The following is a 22,870-nucleotide window of genomic DNA, read 5'->3' as shown; positions in this document are numbered from 1 at the left end:
TGTAAATATTAACAGTCTTAATTTCGGTTAGGAGCTCTATGTAGGAGATCGGACATCGCAATCTCGAAGAGTAAATAAAACCACGCCAGTGTCACTCACCAACATAAATAACAAGCTTCAAACGACACATTTCTGTTATCACTAATGTTCCTATTCTTTTCAATAGACTTCAACATTTGCATTTTACGCTATTAATTATTTTAAAAGGGGGCGGGGCCACTCAATAATAATGTTGCATGTTTCAAGGCGTTTCACTGGGACTTTAAGTCCATTGAATGCGGCATTTGAAGTGCGCACTGCACAGTGGGACGCGGTGTTTCGTCCCTCTTTTGGTGTATTTGGCCTTCCATACTTTAGCTGACCGTGGGTTTATGCTGCCTTCGTGCTCTCGGAAATTCCATAATTCCTACTTCAACCCGGAAATAAAGTTAATGGGACGGTGCTCTTTTAATGTTAGCGGATACTAGTAACGCTTTCATTCTTAAAACTCGTTCGTAACATTAATGTAAATAAATACTTTTAATGTTATCCAGACCTTACTTCCGGGTTGAAGTGGGAATTATCGAGTTTCCGAGAGACACGCGGATCTGCGGTGTTTAGGCGGGGCCGAATCGACGTCACTACGCCACGCGTTTCCCTGCTGAAGTGGGTGCTTGAACGCACCGGTGAAATCCTCAACCCACGCGGCAGTCAAGCCAAGTGGATCAGAGATCCTTCAGAGGGATTTATCTCTTCATTTTCTCACAGCAACGCGCGGGTGGGACGCAGCAGGTAAGCGAGTGAACGATCAAACGCTCGTTACCGTGTGCGGCGCGGATCTCCAGGAACGCGCATTCTTCCGCTGGAAGTTGCCCAGTCAGAATTTCCCCTCAGGTTGTGCCTCGGCCCTCGATCGGTAACCGTTAACCTGTTCGATCACCCCTCCTCATATTACGTGTATTGATCGGGGTTTGTTATTAAAACGCGTCGATTGGTGCTGATCGCGAATATTCGGTGAATAGGCAGCGCGCTTTATTACCGCCGCAGATCTGTTGTGGTCGGTTGTCTGTCAGTCTGTCAATAACGTTAGATGACATTGCGGGAGGTCGGACTTGTGAACTTCCATGTTTATCCCGTATGTGTAACGTTAGTGTTTAAGGAAGGGATCTTGTTGGGGGTTAAACATATAACGTTACTGTTATTTAATGTAAACTAAGACACGTTGGGAGTTTAACTTTTCAAAACGCGATGTTAAACGGTTTAGCAATCGCCGTCAAACATATTGTTTACTTCGTTTTGTTTTGACGTTTGAAATAATTGATAATTGACCAAACACTGACATAAATCTGTTTAGTCCAGATGTGGCACCTGATCACATGCTGCAGTGGACTTCATGCCAAAAATACTTGTTGCTGATGGATGTGTGTGACTGTGGACACTAGCATGTAACGTTAGCATGTAACTGTTGACACTTTTCATCGTCTGACATTCTACTTTTGGGCAGGTCGTTGTCGATGGTGTTGCAAAATAGCGACATGATTTGAATAAATGCGCAATGTGACATTGTTAATCTGACATTTGTATGGCTAGTCGTCGTAGCAATGATGATTTTAATACTTCAGTTTGGTTATGAGAAAGGCGAAGGTCTTCAAGCTTGTTAATGTCTGTATGCTGATGTTGTTTTGGTAAAAGTCCAGGTAAGTTAGTGTAATAGATGACGTCAGGAGTGTGTCATCTTTAATAAAGTCGTATTTTTACTTGTTAATGTAAAAGCGTACTGTATTTTACATTTGCTTAAAGGTTCCCCCCAACTTAATTTCATTCAAACTTGTATGGTTTTCTTCTTCAGAACACAAAAGAAGATATTTTGAAGTATGTTGATAACCAAACGACATATTGACTTCATCGGTAAAGAAACACAAGACATGAGACCTTTCTGAAAATATCTTCTTTTGTGTTTCACAGAAGAAAGAGTAAAATACAGGTTTTGAAAGATATGAGGACGAACTTATAAATGTCATATTTTTGGGGGCGGAAACTTTCCATTTCTGGTGAATATTAGAGTCCTAAATTGTACTGTGTTTATGTGGCACTGGCATTTAGTTTAGACAAATCTTAACAAGCTTTTCTTCACTTTAGTTTTTGTCTTTTCATACATTATCTGGGGTCAATCTCTTTTACTTTGTTTGCACACATGCGTTTTTATTTATATAATGTATATGAAAATGTGAACTTTTTGTAAATGATATCAGAAAAAAAGTGCAGGCTTTTCTTCTCTAATCACGTTTGACAAAGACCGCTTAGAATGTATTTTCTATTTAATGTTCTTAATACATGATCTGATATTTAGATAAAGGTCAAACACACGTTAATAAAGTAGATACTGCGTATTTATTTTCCATACAGATTCAGAATGATTTCACAGATTCTGAAAAAATAATTTACACACGTGCTCATTTTGCTTGTACCGGATTAGATTTTATACAGTTTTACAACAAAAACACTGCCGCAAAATCTGTCCTTAATTCTCCTCCGTCCGCTCTGTTGTGACCTACAATCTGCTTTGGCCTAAATGTTTTCAATTGATCCCTTACCAGCTGATAAAGATTACGTGCTGATAGTGTTTGTGTTAAAATATTGACGTCTTTTTTTTACACGTTTAATACTTAAAGCATCAAGAAGTCTGTAAGTCTTTCTTTGTCCAAGCTCCCAAGCTCCTTTGATCTTTTTCGTTGTATGACACCGCGACAGTTGATAGTTCAGCATTTGTATTGCTTTGAAGTTTATTATGTGTTATTTGTGTGTATGTTTTGTGTGCTCATATGGAGGAGTAGTGCTGTTTGTATCACTTTCAGAGTTTATTATGTGACAGTTTTGCTCTGTTATTCACATCAAGTAAATAGATCATCTGACAAAGACATGGTGATCAAAATGTTTTTTACACCGTCTCTAAACATTTCAATGGAGCTAGTATGTCAGTAGTCTAATAATAACCCAATGGAAATGTTATTTTCTCCTAGCGACAGACCGTGTACAATACACAAAAGTTAGTTAGCCAGCCGGCAGTCTCCGATATTAAAACTGATTCTAGTTCAGCACTCTTTCAGATGTATAAAAATATACGGATTCTTTTATAAAATCACACATGACCATAAACTCATGAATTTGGCAATTACAGACTACAGATAATATTGTTCATGTTGCATATATAATTGCTTATTTCAATACAAGAACTTGAAGAAAAGCGAGTGGCTAACCAGTTTGCTGGTTATTAGTAAATGAAGTGCTTCGTCTTGTCTCACATTGGTTGTTATGGGGGTAACATGCAGAGGCACTTCTTGTTTTTAAATTCCTCTTTTCACCTCAGATTCCAGGCTTTTGATTTGCCAACACAGCTTTATCTTTAGAGTTATATCGCCACCTGTTGGTTTGGCATGCTTTTGACAGTGCTTTATAGTGTGTTTTTGCGTTATCGTGTGGACGCAGGTTTTTTTTTAAACAAAGAAGGTAAAACTCTTTTTATTAAAATACCTGTGTACGTGTGGACCAGGCCTAAGTTAAGACTGCATCTGAACAACTAGTCTCGCCGACTAGCAATTAGTTAGGACCGAACAGTTTTACTTTTCATATTTCAATTAGCCCAATCTACCTGCAAACGTAAACGTTGACATGCTGATATTTCTTAAATGCAAAAAAATACAAGAAAAGCACAGACAGTATTAGTTTGCTTATATTAAAGAGACTTTTTCTATTATTAATTTGTTTGAAACTTGCAGTTTAGTTTTGTTATTTGAAATGAAACATGATTGTATTATACAAAGAATCGTGAAGCATTTAAGAAATAATGCAAGGGAAGTTGTTTTAGTTGTTTCTCCATCATCACTGCATTCTCCAGACTTTTCAAGCAACTGTTAAGTTCTGTCACCACACCAGAACATCCTCCTTTCCTTTCATTCGATTGGACAATAGGAATAAAGGTACATGACTTCAAGCGCTTTTCTGCTCAAAGTTGAGTTTTTTTTCAACTTCAGGTGCTCAGACGCTCCGCCAAAAATGTGAGGCGTTAACTGAATCCAATTCAAGAGGCGTTTCTAACAGCAAAAGACTTTGTGTTCTGTCTGATCAGGCCCTGAGACTAGTCTAAGCAGTTTATGCAACCGGCCAGATGTTTTGTGGGATATGGTTTGATGTCTGTGTTCTGCTCGACACATCTGGCACACATGACACCTGACAATTGAAAACTTGAGATTAAAGCACGTTTACACATCTTTGGTGTTTTTTTATTGATATGCACTTTTGTTCTTTACTACATTTTTATAATCCTAAAACTTGCCCGACTGGACAAGTTACTTGAAGAAACAGAACGACAGTGTTACGAAAAAATCAGTCTGTGCTAAGAATAATAATTGTGTACGTCGTGGTTGTTCTTGTTTTGTTTGTGAAGTAAATCAATGGGGCAGTGAATTGAGACGCAGAATCCTGTTATTTAAAAGTGTCATCTGGCTGTTCTGTGTGTCTGAGTGAATAAGGTGCACAGATTAACATACTACATGAGTGATGCTGGAAGATTTGTCTGCGTTTATTTTACGAAGATTTTCCTGTTGGAGAACAGCTAGCGTCAAGCAGACACTTAAACTCAAGCATCTTCTAGACGACCTGTCAAAATAAAAGTCCTGTTTACTTGGACACTCAGACAAAAAATACTGTAGTACTTGCTAAAGGAAATTGTAGTACCCTTGTAGTGAATTGATAAACTGTAGCAAGCAATGTAGTGTACTATAGTAAGGTTCAAAAACTATAGTATCTAGGAATTTTACGGCAGTTTACCATAGTAAATTTCAATAAAGTATACTACAGAAATTTATATTGACAAATATACCTCTATCGTAAAATGAAATACACAGAACTTAGAAACAATGCTTACAAAATTCTTGTTCAAAATCATAATGTGACTCTTTCTTCTGTGAATCTCGAAAGAAGATATTTTGAGAAATGTCTCAGTGGTTTTGTGTTCATACAATGGATGTCAATGAGGGCCAGTGTGGTTTGGTTTCCAACATTCTTCAGAATATCTTCTTTTGTGTTCTGCTGAAATAAGAACGTCATACAGGTTTGGAATCGCATAAGGGCGAGTCAATAAAACTTCCATTATAAAGGGAAGCTTTTGTACAATATTTATTCTGTTACATGAGCACACAATTGCATCAATACATTTAATAAAGAAGTATTTCTCTTGTGTTTCTCACCACAGGGCCATTGCTGCACTCTTTTCTTCTTCAGCTTTTTCTTTTCTTTTTCTTTTTTTTCTTTGTTCGCTGTTGATACATGAATGAAGCAGTCTGTACTGTAGCAGCTGAGTCAATGTGTCAACGATAGACAGACGACAGATTTCGAGCAACCATGAGCACAGCAAAGTCAAGTGGACTCAAAGCACCCAGCAAAATCGGCAAACCAGCCGGCGGTGGAACCTCGAAAACATCTCCCTCTGCAGGTAATGGACCGCCTGTTTCACCAAGACATGGTTTTAAGCTAATGTCAAATGTAGTACACTAGTAATTCAGTGTGCTGTTAAGATCATCCGTGTCCATTTCATTATTAGGTAAACCTACTGCGAGTGACAAATCTTCAGCTGAAGCTCAAGATGCAGGAGAGCAGTTCGAGGTCGGAGATCGTGTCTGGGTGAATGGCAACAAGGCGGGCGTCGTTCAGTTTCTCGGAGAGACCCAGTTTGCTCCGGGGCAGTGGGCTGGCATCGTGCTGGATGAGCCAATCGGGAAGAATGATGGCTCGGTGTCGGGCGTGCGCTATTTTCAGTGCGAACCATTAATGGGGATTTTCACTCGCCCCTCCAAACTGTCCCGCACTGAAGGGGAGGCGAACGGGACGGCGACGGCGCCTCCGTCTCGTGCGGCGTCACCCATCCCCTCCAACGCAACAACCTCGGCTACGACCAAGAAACCGGCCTCGCCAACCAGAGCAGAAGCTCCGCCCTCAGAGCTAGTACGATCAAAGAGTGAATCCGTGTCCAATCTGTCGGAAAGCGGGTCGGTTAAGAAAGGTGAACGAGAGCTGAAGATCAACGAACGGGTACTGGTGAGTGCGTTACAATGAGAAACAAGAACAAATGATGTTTATTTAAATGGTTTCCCAGATACACGGCAAAAGTACAAAAGTTCAAGTAGTGGTGTGTTTTTTCACATATTTTTTAGGTGGCCGGCTCGAAAGCTGGTGTGGTGCGTTTCTTAGGTGAAACAGACTTTGCTAAGGGTGAATGGTGTGGCGTTGAGCTGGACGAGCCCTTGGGAAAGAATGACGGCGCTGTGGCTGGAACCAGGTACATTTCCGTACACTATATGTGTATTATGTCCAGTTGTCATGACGGCTAGACAGTTTAGAGTTAAAACGCAAATGTGTTTGTGTCATCAGGTATTTCCAGTGTCAGCCCAAGTACGGTCTGTTTGCACCAGTTCACAAGGTGACGCGGATCGGTTTCCCCTCCACCACCCCGGCCAAGGCCAAGACGACCGCGCGGAAGATTGTGACCACGCCGGGAGGACTGAAGCGCAGCCCCAGTGCCTCCTCCATCAGCTCCATGAGCTCTGTCACCTCGTCCGCAAGCTGCAAGCCGAGCCGCACGGGACTGGTGAGATGTGCCCCTGCATGTGCGCGTGTTTTTGATATTGAGCTGCGAAAGCCCTCCTGCGAGCTGATCGGAAGGGCTTACTGACAACCGTCTTTGTACATTAAACGTGTGATGGAGGAGAGAGATTTTTTAAATAATACAATAAGTGAGTTTAGTGTTAAAAAAAATGTGTCCGTGTAATCCACACTTCCTGATGCAGTCGTAGACAGTACTGAAAGATTGTTATGTGAATGAGAAATCGGGAGATTTTTGATTTTGAGTTCCCCCCTGAAGCTCACAGAGACGTCCTCGAGGTACTCACGGAAGATCTCGGGCACCACGGCCCTTCAGGAGGCCCTGAAGGAGAAACAGCAACACATCGAGCAGCTCCTCGCCGAGCGTGACCTGGAGCGAGGCGAGGTTGCCAAGGCAACAAGCCATGTGGGTGAAGTGGAGCAGGAGCTAGTGTTGGTGAGGGAAGGCCAGGAGCAGGTGAGGGGCAGCTGTACTTCTCGTATCCAGTTTCCTTGTTGCTTATTAGTTCTTGACGTACTTCACTCTGATCACAGTGATTTGAAAAATGTCATGTCGCTTTTGTTGTATACAAAAATCACCACCTTCCCATAATGAAAAATTTAAATTATATGTTAACATTTATTTATTTTATATTTTTCTTAAATATATGCATGTGTATGTAAATACAAAATGAATATGAACAGTACACAGACATATATATTATTTAAACACAAACCTTTGTTCTGGATCTGATTTATTGCGATTTATGGTTTAACAGCGCTAAATGTGATGTCACAAAAAATGTGTCATGCCTGTGAAGGATTTGTCAGCTATGACAAGTGCATTGAAAAATGATCAAATGTTATTATATTTTTTCGTGTTTGTGCAGTATGTGTTGGAGATGGAGGCTAAGATGGACCAGCTGCGAGGGCTGGTGGAGGCTGCAGACAGAGAAAAGGTGGAACTTATCAACCAGCTGGAGGAGGAGAAGAGGTGCAGCGTCACAAAACCCTTTACTTCAAAGGATTTAAATAGGAGGCCTTGTGCACAGAAAGTGAAGAATTGTTGTTTCTACAGGAGGGTGGAGGACCTGCAGTTTCGGGTGGAAGAAGCTTGCATTACCAAAGGAGATTTGGAGGTATTTAAATCTAATGATTCAGGTTTCATTGACGTGTAAGTTTAACTGGTTCTTCACGCTGTCACTTGTATCCTTGTTCATCTCTATTTAATGAAGTGAATCAGGACATACTCTGTTAAAGCTCTTCTCATTCATTTGATTTGACAGCGCACAAGAATGAAGTCATACATCGTTTCATAAAATTTATGACATGGGTCTGTAAAAATTTTTCACTGATTTAAATTGTTTGAATTAGCCACTAACCTTAAATATAACCAATTCTTTTACCTCATATGTGTTTTTTCGTTGTGAGTTTTTGATAACGTCTTAAGTAGAAATGTTGAATTATAAGAATCGGTTACTGTATATTTTTCTGTCTTCATTTGTTCCATTTGTGAGTTTAAACTTATGAATTATTTTCAGCCCTCATTCATGCGTTTACTGATGCGAATTCATTTCCACATCATTTTACATTCATTCAAATCAAAGAAGTCTCTTGATTTATGTATTTCTGTCTAATAGTCATTTTGTCTGTAGATGGTGAAAGTTTATGTAGTTAATACTTTTGTCAGAGTCGATAGAAATATTAATTTAATTATTTAATTCAAATTATTGATTAGATTTCGTATGTAATAGTTACAATTTAATTGAATACAATAAGCAAATAGATTTAAGATGTAAAATCAAAGCTCAATCTCTAAATATCACTGTAACGATTATGAATAGTAATACTGTTTTACGGAACGTCTTTTTAGACAAAAATGAATTGCAAAAAATGTTGAAGAATAATGTGACTTTGCTTTTATGAATGATTGGGCAGCAGGTCTCATCGAATATTTTTGTGTTTTTCCACATCTTTGTTTGTGGCCAACATATAATTTGTTTTGTTCATCCATATGTTTTTATTATTCTCTCTCTCTGACTCTTGCTCATCACTCACTGCCACGATGCATGAGCGTGTTTTTATTTCGGTGTTCATCATCAGCATGTTAATAACATTTACCCAGAACATTTCACCTTCTTCGACTCTCTCACCTGCATTGCGTTTTTTTCACGTCCTTTCCTCCTTGTGCTTCCGCTCCGCACTTCACGTCCCTCTGCATCAGGCTGGCATGTTATGGTGGCACTGGTTGTGTTTCTACCTCTCCCCTTCTGTACTAACAGACGCAGACGCGACTGGAGCATGCCCTCCTAAAGGAGCTTGAACAGAATCTGCTCTTTGAAAAGACCAAAGCTGAGAAACTTCAGAGGGAGTTGGAGGACTCGAGGGTAATGGATCTCCACCTGGGCCAGGGATCACTGAATCACGTTTTCCTGTGGTTTTACACACATTAGGGTGTTAGTAAGGCATGCACACTGCATGTCGCTCAATAATCGATTAAAACTTTACTAACACACGCTAAATATCTCAGTACTGGAATTTCAGTGGGCTGAATTTTTGTATATGATACATGGGCATAGGTATGTGGACCCACACCTTCATACATTTGGCTTATTTAGCAGGTGCAAAAAATCAGGTCCTGTTTTTTTGCAAAATAGGCTGCACTGTTTTTCTCAACATGACAGCGTCTTGGTGCAGAAAAGAGCTGTTTAAAAGGCACATGTGTGTTCAGATGTCTACATATTTTTGGCCATGTGATGTAGCCTACATTCAGACATAAGTACAGCATTGTAGACAATTGTAGTGGTATTATTTCCTAGAAATTAGAGCAAAATATTTGTATGTAATTCCTGTCCGTCTCAATCATAGCATTTTAATTCTCTTTTTAAAGCTGCAATCTGTAACCTTTTGCCTCGGTCGCAATCTCCGTCTGAAACCTAAAATTGAAGGTTACTTGCGGCGTTATTTTATATCGCTAAGCTATACGTATGGGTTGTGTGTGAGTAAGGCTGTTACTTGTATATTGTCCGAGTATCGACACTGTGTTAAATTTACGCATATTGTAAATAATTCTGCAATTTTGCCTTAAAAGGTTAGTTCTGTCGAAAATGTATTTACTCACCCTTATATGTGTAGCACAAAATAAGATATTTTATAGAATGTCAAAAAGGTTTTGAGGCACCATTGACTACCATAGAAGATTTTTTTCTACTGTAGTAGTCAATGCTTTAGTTACTGTAATAGTCAACTCTTTAGTTACTCACATTCTACCAAATATCTTTTTGGTGTTCAGCAGAGTAAATGATGACAGAATTTTCATTTTTGCTTGAAGAGCCGCAATGGTTACAAACTAAGTCTCACTGTACTCCTATTTTGAATGTAATTCAATGGCTAAAAAAGTGAATTACCGATAGTATTCTTTATATAAATCAGTAGATAATGTGATGATATAATCGTTGTGAATTTTTTGGCAGCGATAACCGTTTAGTGAAAATCAGATGCTGAATTATAAATCATGAAATCTAATTATAGATTATTATGAGTTTACCGTTGTGAATCCTGGTAAAATATGGGATTTCTTATGTACATACTCACCACCTGATACACACATACTCAATACATAGTCACAGATCGCAGCTTTAACCTGAAAACAATCCTATTCATACATATGAAATGTTTTAACTCATCCGCATACCTCTAGCAAATATACTTTTGTGGAAACCTCTCTTCCTTCCCTGTCCTTTAGGTGGCCACGGTCTCTGAGAAGTCCCGTATCTTGGAGTTGGAGAGGGATCTGGCTTTGAGAGACAAGGAGGTAGCTGCCCTCCGTACGCCTCTGGAAGCTGGACAGGACAGGGACACGGAGGACTCCACCGTGGCATCTCTCCAGGAGGAGCTGTGTTCACTCCGCACGCAGCTGGCGGCTCAAAGCGCCAGTCACCAGGCCGAACTCTCAACCCTGCGGGAGACGCTAGAAGCCCGAGAGAAAGGACATGGTGAGGCCTTGACGCGGCTTCAGGAAGCCTCCAGTCGCTTGGCGAAGGAGAACGAACAGCTATGCGTCCGCCTCTCGAAGGCCGAGGAAGAAAATGCGAGCACGGTGGAACAGTGGCGCACTAAACTGGCGACGGCCGAAGCATCCCACCAGAATGTCTTGGAGGAGATCAAATCCTCTTCAGGAGCAGATGAAGCCGCTCTGGAACGCTTGAAAGCGTCATGTAAACTTGAACTAGAGGAGGTGGTTAACAAGCACACTGCCGTTGCCTCGGGATGGGCGAAAGAAACCAAAGAGCTCCGGATTCAGCTCCACGGGGTCACCGAGGAGAAGGAGCGGCTGGAGGAGTCGCTGCGAGCCAGTATTGATAAAACGGAAGAGCAGCACCTGGTGGAGATGGAAGACGTCTTGGGAAAACTGCACACGGCTGAAGTCAGGGTAAAAGAGCTTGAGGAGGTGGGGGGTAAGTTGCAGGATAAGGGGCGGGAGGCTCAGGAGCTGAACGATGCCCTTCAGACGCTGCGGGCACAGCACAGTGAAGGTAACCAGGAGATACAGAGACTGCTGGCTCAGGCAGAGGAGACCAAGACCAAAGCCAGATCTCAGGAGGAGAAGGTAGGGCTTCATGTCCATTTGTGACGTTTTTTCCACTGCAAGACCAAAAATGTGATGTAATGCTTGGGTGATTCTCATGAAACCACTGAAAAATTTGAATGATAAAACATACAATTCTTTAACACAAAAATGATCATAATTAAGATATTTGTGAACTCTACCTTTCACTTCATTTACTTTATTGCTTATTCTGCTGAAATTTTCATAACCGTGCATTGTATGTTGTAATTTAAACTCAGTTGGACTTTCTACTAGATGTTGTCAAATTACGAAAAATGACAAACAAATCATTGACAGAATATTCATGTATAAGAAAAATTAAGATATAGTGGAAGAAAGAAGTGTCTATGACTGATACTCTCACGTTTTATAAAGACCATTTAAATGCACACAAATATATTTACATTAAATAAGATTTTATGTGTAGAAACGCATCTGATAGTATTTTTTAAATTGCTAACAAGTTAACAAAAATATGTTTTTCCTGTAAAAACGTAACATTCTCTTATTATGTGTGATTAATAAAAACTTGCATCATAGCTTCTCTTGTTTCTACGAAAAGTAAAAGTTTTGAAATTAATGCCTTTAAATATGTCATCTTTGTTTTAAATGAATAGAAGTTAAATTTGTGTTTTTAAGAAAATCATGTTTGACATCTTATAACCATGAGTTTGTGAGAATCGCCCCCTTAAAGAAATAGTTCACCCAGATATGAAAATTCTTTCATCATTTATTCACCCTCATGTTACTCCAAACCTGCATGACTTTCTTTCTTCTGCACAACACAAAAGAAGATATTTTGAAGAATGTGGGCAACCAAACAACATTGACCCTCGATGACTTCCATTTTATAAACACCAAACCGCTGCGACGTTTCTCAAAATATCTTCTTTTACAAATGCAGGTTTTGAACAACGTGAGGGTGAATGAATAATTGAAGAATTTTCATTTTTGGGTAAAGGTTTGTAATATCATGACGCTAAACAAAAGAGTGACATGTGTAAGTGATCCTGCAGTGAAAAATGTGATCATTCATTCCTTTCTTCATTCATGTAAATGTTTGTTTTCCTATTATTTGGGTTATATTCAAAAGAGCCCCTCTGTATGACTGTCATGTTTTGTTGAGTTTGTGACATTACTCACGTGTCCCCTTTCCCATCATTCCTCCATCGTGGTGATGCATCTTCACTCAGGTTGTTGAGTTGAATTCAGTATTAGAGGAGAAAGCACAAAAGTTGAGCGAGCTGTCGAAGGAAAAGTGCTCTTTGGAGAATGAAGTTAAAGAGCTGGTAAGTAACTCAGTGTTGAGTTAAGGCTAAGATACATCTTGGGAGCTTCTGTTTATTGTAACTAACTCAAAATTGAATGTGGGAAATTGGTTTTTCATCAATAGTTGTATGATTGATCTGGCTGTCCAGTTTTTAAAGTATTTTGCGTCATATCCTCAAACCTATTCTTTTTCTAGAAGGATAATCTTGAAACGGCATCTAATGACCAAGCCAAATCTTCTCAGTCGAATCAAGGTGTGTCTCCAGATTCCTCTTGTTCTTTAAGATTTGTTTGATTTATCTGCTTTACATTTGATGTGGTAACGATTCATAAATCTGTCAGAGTTACACGATGACCTCAAGAAGAAAGAGGAGCAATGCACATCCCTCGCTGCTGAATTACAGGACACCAAGAGTCAACTGGCTGGTCAGTGTTTGTCTGTTAAATATGACTTGGAGGAGAAACTGGTGCATGTGTGTTTGTTGCATGTGGATTCGTCAGTATGGTTCCATCTGCTGTGGTTTTGTCCTTCAGGATTGCAGAGAAATCTGAAAGCGAGCGAAGAAAAGCGCGACATGTTGACCAAAGACAAGAATAAACTGGAAAACGATATCATGGACGTGATGAAGTCATCGGGAGACAGTTCTGCTCAGCTAACAAAGATGAATGAGGAACTCAACCAGAAAGAAAGGTCTGCTGCTACGTTAAGAAATATTTTTGTTAAACCGTATTGTCAGTGATTTTGTTGTGTTTTGACGGACTACACTGTGAACTCACAAATCTTTGTACCTGATTTCAGAAGACTAGAGGAGCTTCAAAACCAGCTGACGGAGCAGAATGATAAGATGGCTGAAGCAGAGGAACGCTGGTCACAAGCACAAGTCCAAGCTGAGAAAGAAGCTAAAGAGATGTCTGAAAAACAGCAGAAAGAGCTGAACAGCCTGCAGGAGAAAATCAAAGTTTTGGTGAGAGGCCTACATCACATCTTCTGGGGTGCAAACCATCTATAGTGTGGCATTATATCTATACTTGTATTGCTGTTATTACTTGTTTTTTTTACACTCATGTCATTCCAAACCTGAGGGCGGCATGATATCAGTCATGAAGAGTGTTATTTCACTTATTGAGCTGTATCTGTGCTAACACCAGTACAGAGACCATCAGTCTCTTCTTACTTCACCATCTATGTTGTAAAAAATTATATATTTCAACTTGAAAGTAAGTGATCCTTGAAGTTTGAGTTAGACACGTGTTTTTGATCAGCGTAATCTTTTTTTTGTTTACTTTAATTAACATTTACTTGATATTTTAACAAAAAGCAGTTAGCATGTAATGTTTAATAAGAAGATTTAACTTTTTTCTGGTCAGTAAGTTGTACTTGAATTATAGCAGCAAATTTTACTTTAAAAGATTTCGTGCAAATTGTTACGAGAAAAAATATTTTTTTCAGTGTGCATGAATTTCTTCTGTGGAACACAAAAGAAGATATTTTGAAGAATGTTGGTAACCTAACAATATCAAACCCCATTGATTTCCATTATATGGACACAAAACCACAGAGACATTTCTCAAAATATCTTCTTTTGTGCTCATATGCGAAAAAAATCATGTTTATGGTACGTTCCAATTTAAACCAATCAAACTGCAGTTGTGTTGTTTTGGTGAAGTAATAATAACTCAAAGAAAAACAGCTAACTTACACAATAAAACAGTGGTTAGAGCAGGCGCTAGCAACCCCAAGGTCATGGGTCCCAGGCATAGTACGTCCTCAGAAACATACTTATAGTATAATGCAATGTAAGTCGCTTTGGGTAAAAGCGTCTGTCAAATGCGTAAATGTAAATACACAATAAAATAATTACAAAAATCCTGATTATGCAAATTTTCTCTTCATTTACATATACAGAATATATACATGTTTTGTGTGATTGCAGGAGAAGAGTGTCGAAGAACATCAAGCTAAAGCAAAAGACGCAGATGCTTTAAGAGAGAAAGCTCTTGCAGATTCTACAGAACATCATTCAAAAGAAATTCAGGATTCAAACGCTCAGTTTGAAAAAGCCAAGGCTGAGCTCCTCGTGTCTCAGGAAGAACGTGAGGAGTTGAAGAAACAGGTTGAGGAATTGATGCCTTTCAAAGAAAAATCTGAGGTGAGACCATAAGACCGCATTCTACAAGAGATATTTCAATGACTTATTCATGTACCTCAGATGTACGAGTTCACTGTTTTTCAGGAAAATTAAATACGCTAAATTGGTAAGACATTAGCAAAATCTAGCGACAAACATAAAGGGTGAATAATAATAATGATGACTGAAGATAATAATCACGAGAGGTTTCAGAAGGATATGCAGATTGAAAAAGTGCTTGCAAATCATTCTTAAGTCTACGTGTGTGTTATGGTTGACGTGGAGTTTCTATTCTCTCAGGCTTTAGAGGAAGCGGCTCAGACCGCACAGACATCACTGGAGAGTTTGACCCAGCAGAACGATCAGCTGAACAAAGACCAATCTGAGGCTCAGACTCTGGTGACACAACTCAGAAACACTGCTCAAGAAATACAATCCAAGGTGAGGAATCGTGCTGTGATCTCTGATATGGCGCAAACTGTGAGTGTTGGTGATTTAAGATGATGACTTCTCCGTATATGTTGTCTGTAGCTGGACAATGTCACCGAGCAGAACTCACAGTATCAGCAGAAACAGAGTTCAGACACGGAGAAGATCAACAGTCTCGCTGCCGAGATGTGAGTGAACATTCTGGATATCTGGGAGGATTCCACTTGGTTCGCACATTTTTTTTGTGTTTGTGAATGTTTGGTGGATGTGTGTTTCAGAGACGCGCTGAAACAGGCGGTTTGTGAAGGAACCCAGGCTGTGGACGCTCTGAAGACGGAGAATGAAAAACTGACCTTAGAACTCGCCAGCAGCCATGAAGACAGTAACATTCTGCTAGATGTATGTAAAACACGTAACGTTACATAACTTATATACAAAAATCTAAATGCACTCTGTTTGTGAGATCTTAAATGTCTTCATTTCTCTGTTAGCTGAAGAAGGAGTGTGACAATCTCAATAAACAACTGAAGGAGATGAAAGCCAGGTGAGAATACCTAACATGCTCAAATACATTTAGAACAAGGAATCATTTCTCTCAGAAATGTATTAACGTTTATACTGTATTTCCCTCTCGCATTGTGTACTGTCTCTCGTGCGCAGGGAGAAAACATCAACGAGTGAAGCGGAGAAAGAGAAAACTGCACTTCAACAATCTCTCCAAACACAGAGTGCCTTGATGTCAGAGAAGGACAAAGAATTAAACTCTCTCAGACAACAGGTATGTGTCACAGGTATTGTTTGTGATGTGTGTAATATCAGCTTGTCAGATGATGTCTGAAATGTGCTTCCTCTGTATATGTTTTCTGTAGCTGGACAGTGTAACAGAGCAGAACTCGCAGAGACAGAGTTCAGACACGGAGAAGATCAACAGTCTCGCTGCTGAGATGTGAGTTAAACATTTTATATTCCCAAGAAATGATTAAAATGACCTCACATTGCTATTTTCATGTACACCCACGTCATGTCTTTTTCTCAAAGTAGTGTCATTCGTTTGTTTGGTGTGTGAGTGTTTAATGGATGTGTGTTTCAGAGACGCGCTGAAACAGGCGGTTTGTGAAGGAACCCAGGCTGTGGACACTCTGAAGACGGAGAATGAAAAACTGACCTTAGATCTCGCCAGCAGCCATGAAGACAGTGACATTCTGCTAGATGTACGTTTTATATCAAATGCACGTTAAAATACAGAGTGGTTCTTATTTGCAAAATGGCGCATGTCCTGAATTAATGTCCCTGTTATTTAAATACAGCTGAAGAAGGAGTGCGACAACCTCAATGAGCAACTGAAGGAGATGAAAGCCAGGTGAGAAACTAGAGTGTGCTGCCCTCAGATACATGAGGAAGAAGCAGTTCTCTCAAAAAATGTATGTTCTTTTGTTTGTGATGTGCAGAGAGAAAACGTCAACGAGTGAAGTGGAGAAAGAGAAAACAGCACTTCAACAATCTCTCCAAACACAGAGTGCCTTGATCTCAGAGAAAGACAAAGAATTAAACTCTCTCAGACAACAGGTGACATCTCGTTCGCATTGAACTGTATAAATAAACTAACAGGTTCTGCTCTTAATCCACATTTATTGTCAAATTGATTCATTATTTGGCTTTGTAATATTTGGTAGGAAAGATGCTGAGGTTACTGTTTTTTTTTTTTACATTTATCCTCTCATGTTTGCTGCTCATTGACTGTGTTTTATTAGTTTGTCAAATGATGTCTGAAGTGTTTCCTCTGTATATGTTGTCTGTAGCTGGACAGTGTCACCGAGCAGAACTCACAGTATCAGCAGAAACAGAGTTCAGACACGGAGAAGATCAACAGTCTCGCTGCCGAGATGTGAGTGAACAATTACGCACACTGCACCACTTTCATGACGTTATTTCTGAAATTACAATCGTGTAATTCAAATCTGGTTCTAAAACAAACGTGGTTATTTGTGTGGTCGCATGCTTTAAACATAATTCAAACGTGCAAACATATTCAGGTACTGACAAATTGTGACCGAATTGTAAATGAGCCATATAAAATAAACCACCTATGCTTCTGATCATTTACTTTTGGTGTTCTAGTGAGGTGTTGAAGACGACAGCTGCTGAGAAAATAGATTCTCTGAAGATTGAGAATGAACGACTGACGGTGGAACTCACCAGCAGCCTCAACGACGGTGACATCATGCTCAATGTACGTTAAGAGAAATAGGTTATTGATTTGATTTGTTTTGCATGTAAACACGACGTCTGACAGAATCATTTGTTTTGTACCTATTATATGATATTTGAAGCAGAATGACAATGTATAAACAAATAAAACAGACGATCAGTTTGACGGACACGACCGATCATCATTTAGTAAATTGCGTTGTTTGATGCCTAAGGCTTTGTTCAGACATGACTTCATTTTTGACAAGAAACGGCGCTTTTTTCAACCTCAAAAGAGTCTCTGAGCTGCAGAGAAACGCCGGTGCTGGCATTTAAAAAAGCGCTCAGCATTTTTTTGAAAACACGGTTTATTACATAAATTAATATTGCTGTGGATTATAATGTAAAACAGACTCTAGGAGCTTCGAAAAAGAAGTCAAGTCTGAACATGGCCTTAATGTCCTTAATTCTGTTCACTTTTATTGCAGCTGAAAAAGGAGTGCGAGACCCTCAATGATCAACTAAAGGAGATGAAAGCCAGGTGAGAATCTTCATTTAATCTCATATATTGATGGTGACTTGATTGTTTCAAACACACATAAACGGATGTCAGTCCTATAGGAGAGTCTCTATCACTGGGTGCCGCAACAAAGCAATTTGTTAATGTAAACGTTACTTTTTTCCCCCTAAAACTGTGATTAATTTCAGTCTTATTACAGTGGCTCACTTTTTGATACATTGCAATTATGTACCATGTTACAATTATGTGGAACACATATTCAAATAATGTTGCCCAGTTACAGTACAACACACATCATGCTCTCTCTCTCTCGTGCACAGAGAGAAAACGTCAACAAGTGAAGCGGAGAAAGAGAAAACAGCACTTCAACAATCTCTCCAAACACAGAGTGCCTTGATCTCAGAGAAGGACAAAGAATTAAACTCTCTCAGAAATGAGGTAAAAGTGCTCCCCTGCTCATTTCTAGGGAAAAGTTTTAACATACACAAAATAATCTGCTTTCGTTCGATAACTGAATGAATGATGTCATCTGTTGCACAAAAATGTTCAGCGACAGTGTCGTGCTCAATTGTTTAGTCATTTGTGAAAGTGTATGTCCCTTGTTTTTTTATCTTGTTCTGTCCTCCTGCAGCTGAGAAAGGAGAGTGACGCCCTCAAAGATTCGCTGAAGGAGAAGAAGAAGAGGTTTGTTGACACAACTTTTGTTTAAAACAAAAAAATGTAATAAATGAATGCAGGACGCACGCATCATCCACTGTCTCTTGTTCACAGGGGGAAAACTTCAATAAGTGAATCAGAAAAAGAGAAAACAGCTCTTCAACAATCTCTCCAAACACAGAGTGCCTTGATCTCAGAGAAGGACAAAGAATTAAACTCTCTCAGACAACAGGTGACATCTCGTTTGAATTAGATTTCAATTATAATGTATATGTGTGCAAGTTGCATTTTGCTTTCATTTCCAGTAAAAGCCATAGAAAGCCAATTTAAAGGAGTAGTTCACCTTCAAAATAAATGTTCATGATAATTTACTTATCCCAATGTCATCCAAGATATTTATGTTTTTTTTTCTTTTGTGGAAAAGAAATGAAGGATTTTGATGAAAAAATTCCTGGATTTTTCTTCATATAGTGGACTTCAATGGACTCAAAACGGTTGGACTTAAAAAAAAAAAAGTATATGCTTTATAAACACAAATGCACGCCTTGCTCTGTTCTGCGATGCGCGTTCATGACTTTGCAAAATACATAATTGCGTTGAAAAGATCGCTTGACTTAGGCGAAGTCCCGACTCGGTGCTTACAAGTTGAACGTGCATTTTTAGAAAATGACACGAATGACATGAATAAGACCTTTATTCATGGTCTGGTTGGTTTAAAGCCCTTTAAAGCTGCACTGAAACTGTCATTTTGACCTCCAACGATTTGGAGTCCATTGAAGTCCACTACATGGAGAAAAATCCTGGAATGTTTTCATCAAAAACCTAAATATCTTTTCGACTAAAGAAAAAACACGTTGGAAGACAACAAGTAAATTAGCATGAAAATGTGTTTTGAAAGTGAACTACTCCTTTAACTGTATTGCGTGTTTGAATGTGACTCGTATGAGTAGACGGCAGATCTGCGGGGCACAGTGCATGTTCTGCAGGCCGCTGAGAAATCGTACGAGAGCGAGAAACAACAGCTGCAGGAGCGAATCAAACATCTGGAGAAGAATGTCTCTGACGCTCATATCAGCAACCAGGGAGACGCCTCCTCAGGTACATCTCTAAACATGGGTTTGTGTGCTTCATTTAGCATGTTAAATAAATCGATCACAAAGGTTTGAAACGCATGCAATACTTTCAAGAGTTTAATAGTTATTTGCATTTAGAAGGGCCATTGTGAAAGCTGTATTAGACGGCAAAAAGGGATTCTGTAAACTGTGTATTTTTAAGCAAGCTAAAAATGTTACAAAAAAATGAAAAAATCTCAGGCAGTAAACAATCGATTAATTGTTGTTACAAATGTGTCTATTTGGTTTTAGACGACTCTGTGGTGAATCAGTGGAGGGAAGCAAAGGAGAACGCTGAGCGTCAGGTGAGACGATGCTTCATATTTTATATGGCAGTAACATATAAACAGCAACAATAACATAACAATATTATAAATAATGTTACATTTTTAATAATGTTAATAGTTGAACAGATCTTAAGGCACTTGGTTCTAAACTTTCCACAGATTTGACATAAATTCAGTGACTTGACAAATCTCTACCAATAATCTTTCCTTTACATCCACCAAAAAATGACACACTGAACCTTAATTGACAGAAATGCAATATAATATACATAACTATGTGTTCAGATGTATATAGAAACCTTACATAGTGAAGAGTTGTGTTTTTATCATCTTAGAATGAGCTATTTCTATCTACATAAACCACGGGTCCTCTTACATGGAATTCACCATGTTGTTTCTACAGTAGCCCTAAACTGACAAACTGCTCATTGGAACGTGTTTTTAAATACATTATCTCCTGCAAAGAAGCGCAAGTGCTTTGAAAGGGTGGGGTGGAGTCAGCCGTTTGTTGCAATTCGCAACCTCACCACTAGATGGCGCTAAATCTCCACATTGCTCCTGAAAGTTTATTGACATGCGGAGAAACATTTTCAAGTTTATTTTGGATTTATTATAGAATTTAATGGTCCCAGCCTTCAAGCTATATGTTTTCAGTGATGAACTGATGTGTTTGTGACAGGTTGAGTTCCTGAACTCGGTTATTGTGGATCTGCAGAAGAAGAATAATGAGCAGAAAGGTAAACTTGAGAAGATGGCCGAGGCTGCACTCAATGGAAACAGTGCAGGTGACACAGAGACGCTTAACAGGTAACTGCTTTATTATCATTTTGATAGTATTAGTATTAGAATTATCATTATCATACAGGTCCAATGCAAGTTTTATGTGTTTATGAAATTTTCAACCTGATACAATCCTGGGGCCGGATTCACAAAACATTCTTAAGGAGAAAATTCTTCCTAACTGTCATAATTTTTCTTAAAGTCCCAGTGAAATTAAAAATGCCAATGCCTATTTTTTCTTGATAATATTGCAGCGTTTATTGTAAATAGTCTATCTATGTGGGTCATTCTCTTTAAAAAAAAATCCTGTGGCCTCATATTCTTTAGGTAAAATCTGAAAATACACTTCCGTCCTGTAATGACTATCCACTTTAAATGACGTATGTTAGATGGCTTGGGTGGAGCATCTGTTAACTCCTCCCCTTCAACTGTCAGTTGAAAATGAAACGGCTGTTTTATACATCCAATCAAATCGCAGAGAAAGACGAAAGCCACGCCCACTGTTATTCTTTTTAGAAATTTTCACTTGGAAATTCGTCAAAATACAGAAGTAAAAACGATTGGAACTTCCGGTTCACGGGGACTTTAAATTCTATTTTATGAAAAAAGTCATGTGTTCCCGAAAAGCTTAAGACAGCTTGATCTTTTGGAAAAATTAAGAAGAATCCAAATTTATCATCTTAAAATGAAGATCTCACGAAGCATATCATTTTATTCTTGCCATGAAAACGAAGATGTAATCTTATATTTTGTTACGAGAACAGTTTCGTGATTCCAGCCCCAGGTTTTCAAATTAAAATGATCTCTAAAATTGATTTGAATCTTTAACAACTACAGTATATAAAGATATCATGACCTCACCAGACTTTCGTTTTCTCTGCAGTCATACCGAGACGACGAAGAAGAAACCACCTCCCCGTCTCTTCTGTGACATCTGTGATTGCTTCGATCTACACGACACTGAGGACTGTCCCACCCAGGACCAGATGCTCGACTCTCCACCGCACACCACCTATCACGGCAGTCCTCACGATGAAAGACCTTACTGTGACATCTGCGAGGCCTTCGGCCATTGGACGGATTCCTGCAATGACGATCAAACCTTCTAGAGTTACACTCGCAATACTGAACATGCCTTGAATCGGACGGTGCACAAGAGACAGCGTACATGTTTGTTTTCATCACACCCCGTGCAAGCCTCAATCTTCGGTCACTTTAAAAGCCAGCACCTAGAGTTTAATCCACGGCAGTTTTTACCTGCCTCTGTTGCACAGAATGACTGTTAGGAGGATGTTTTTAAAGGAGTAGTTCACGCGCAATGATCCTTGTGGGTATCGTTTGCTAACCTTTATATACGTTTTCAATGGCACAAGTTTCTTTGTGTTGAGCATTCATTCTTCATCAGGGTGAGAGATGTTGACTTGGAGGTTTTTGGTTTGAGGTCTTGTAATGCGGACCTCTAGCGAAAGGGCTACTTGCCTTCTTTCAACGGCCTTTTGCACAGCAAAAAGAATATGGATACGGTAAAGAAATACAAAGAGACGATGTTGTTTTAAAATTGTGAATATTTAATTTATACCTAATAAGAAAGGTATAAATAATGCGAAATAATCCACAGAAAAGGACGTTTCAGAAATACTGTTGGAGCGATTTTCAAGGTTTCTAAAAGTTTTGCACCAAAACCATCATTTTTCTGTGTTTGTTACTGTCGTACTTTATTGTGAATGACTGTTTTCGGGTTGTTGACTATCTGTTTTCCTGTTTGAGAGATATGTATGTGTATAGAGGTCAAATGGAAAAAAATCATATGGAGCTTAAACATCATTAAATATCTTTTAGTGCATAAATATATATATTCTTTGTTGTTTTATTTGAGAAGGTCTGGAGAAAATGTTTAACTCCTTTCAAACATCTGTATCATACTATATCATATTTTTGTTCTGTTGAACACAAAAGACGACATTTTGAAGAATGTAGAACAGCAAACAGTTCTGGGGAACTTTTGACTAACATTGTATTTTTTCCTACTATGGGAGTCAATGGGGAGCAAAATCTGTCTGGTTATAAGCATTCTTCCAAATATCTTTCTCTGTGTTCATCAGAACAAAGACATTTATACAGATGTGTAACTCGAAGGTGAGTTAATGATGACAATACATTTTTGTTGGGTGAGTTATCCCTGTAATGTTTTATTTTCGGTTGGGATTGTGTGGTGTGGGGCGAGAGGAATAGAGAAGTTTCTCTGTGCCTTTTTTTTTTATATGTGGTCCTGATTT

General features: G+C 39.0%; 1 protein-coding gene across 2 annotated transcripts; it reads left to right on the top strand.

Annotated features, from left to right (window-relative positions):
• Positions 1 to 502: 502 nt before the first annotated feature.
• Positions 503 to 22,445, top strand: clip1a (CAP-GLY domain containing linker protein 1a). 2 transcript variants are annotated; one of them, XM_056744855.1, is made up of 35 exons: positions 503 to 771; positions 5,231 to 5,470; positions 5,579 to 6,072; positions 6,189 to 6,313; positions 6,406 to 6,622; positions 6,896 to 7,093; positions 7,506 to 7,609; positions 7,694 to 7,754; positions 8,898 to 9,002; positions 10,361 to 11,224; positions 12,418 to 12,513; positions 12,690 to 12,747; positions 12,836 to 12,919; positions 13,028 to 13,184; positions 13,293 to 13,458; positions 14,428 to 14,643; positions 14,923 to 15,063; positions 15,154 to 15,239; positions 15,330 to 15,450; positions 15,543 to 15,595; positions 15,712 to 15,829; positions 15,921 to 15,997; positions 16,142 to 16,262; positions 16,359 to 16,411; positions 16,500 to 16,617; positions 16,851 to 16,936; positions 17,170 to 17,281; positions 17,727 to 17,779; positions 18,079 to 18,196; positions 18,390 to 18,442; positions 18,530 to 18,647; positions 19,366 to 19,513; positions 19,780 to 19,832; positions 20,494 to 20,621; positions 21,478 to 22,445. In XM_056744855.1, the coding sequence occupies exons 2-35, from the start codon at positions 5,380 to 5,382 to the stop codon at positions 21,701 to 21,703; spliced, it is 5,019 nt and encodes a 1,672-aa protein (XP_056600833.1). In that variant the 5' UTR covers positions 503 to 771; positions 5,231 to 5,379; the 3' UTR covers positions 21,704 to 22,445. The 2 variants fall into 2 exon arrangements, with proteins under 2 accessions (XP_056600833.1, XP_056600834.1); XM_056744856.1 differs by lacking the exon at positions 8,898 to 9,002 and having other exon boundaries at positions 506 to 771.
• Positions 22,446 to 22,870: the final 425 nt, after the last annotated feature.

The sequence above is a fragment of the Triplophysa dalaica genome, chromosome 4 (genome assembly GCF_015846415.1).
Source record: "Triplophysa dalaica isolate WHDGS20190420 chromosome 4, ASM1584641v1, whole genome shotgun sequence".
Classification (NCBI taxonomy): domain Eukaryota; kingdom Metazoa; phylum Chordata; class Actinopteri; order Cypriniformes; family Nemacheilidae; genus Triplophysa; species Triplophysa dalaica.
The sequence above is the reverse complement of the archived record's forward strand: the minus strand, read 5'-3'. Positions and strand labels throughout refer to the sequence as shown.

Bases quoted from the DNA above. Each gene is read 5' to 3' on its own strand.
- clip1a (XM_056744855.1), top strand. From the start codon at position 5,380: ATGAGCACAGCAAAGTCAAGTGGACTCAAAGCACCCAGCAAAATCGGC. The intron at 15,596-15,711 runs GTGAGAATACCT...TCTCGTGCGCAG, and splicing joins CTGAAGGAGATGAAAGCCAG to GGAGAAAACATCAACGAGTG. The intron at 16,937-17,169 runs GTGAGTGAACAA...TTGGTGTTCTAG, and splicing joins AACAGTCTCGCTGCCGAGAT to TGAGGTGTTGAAGACGACAG.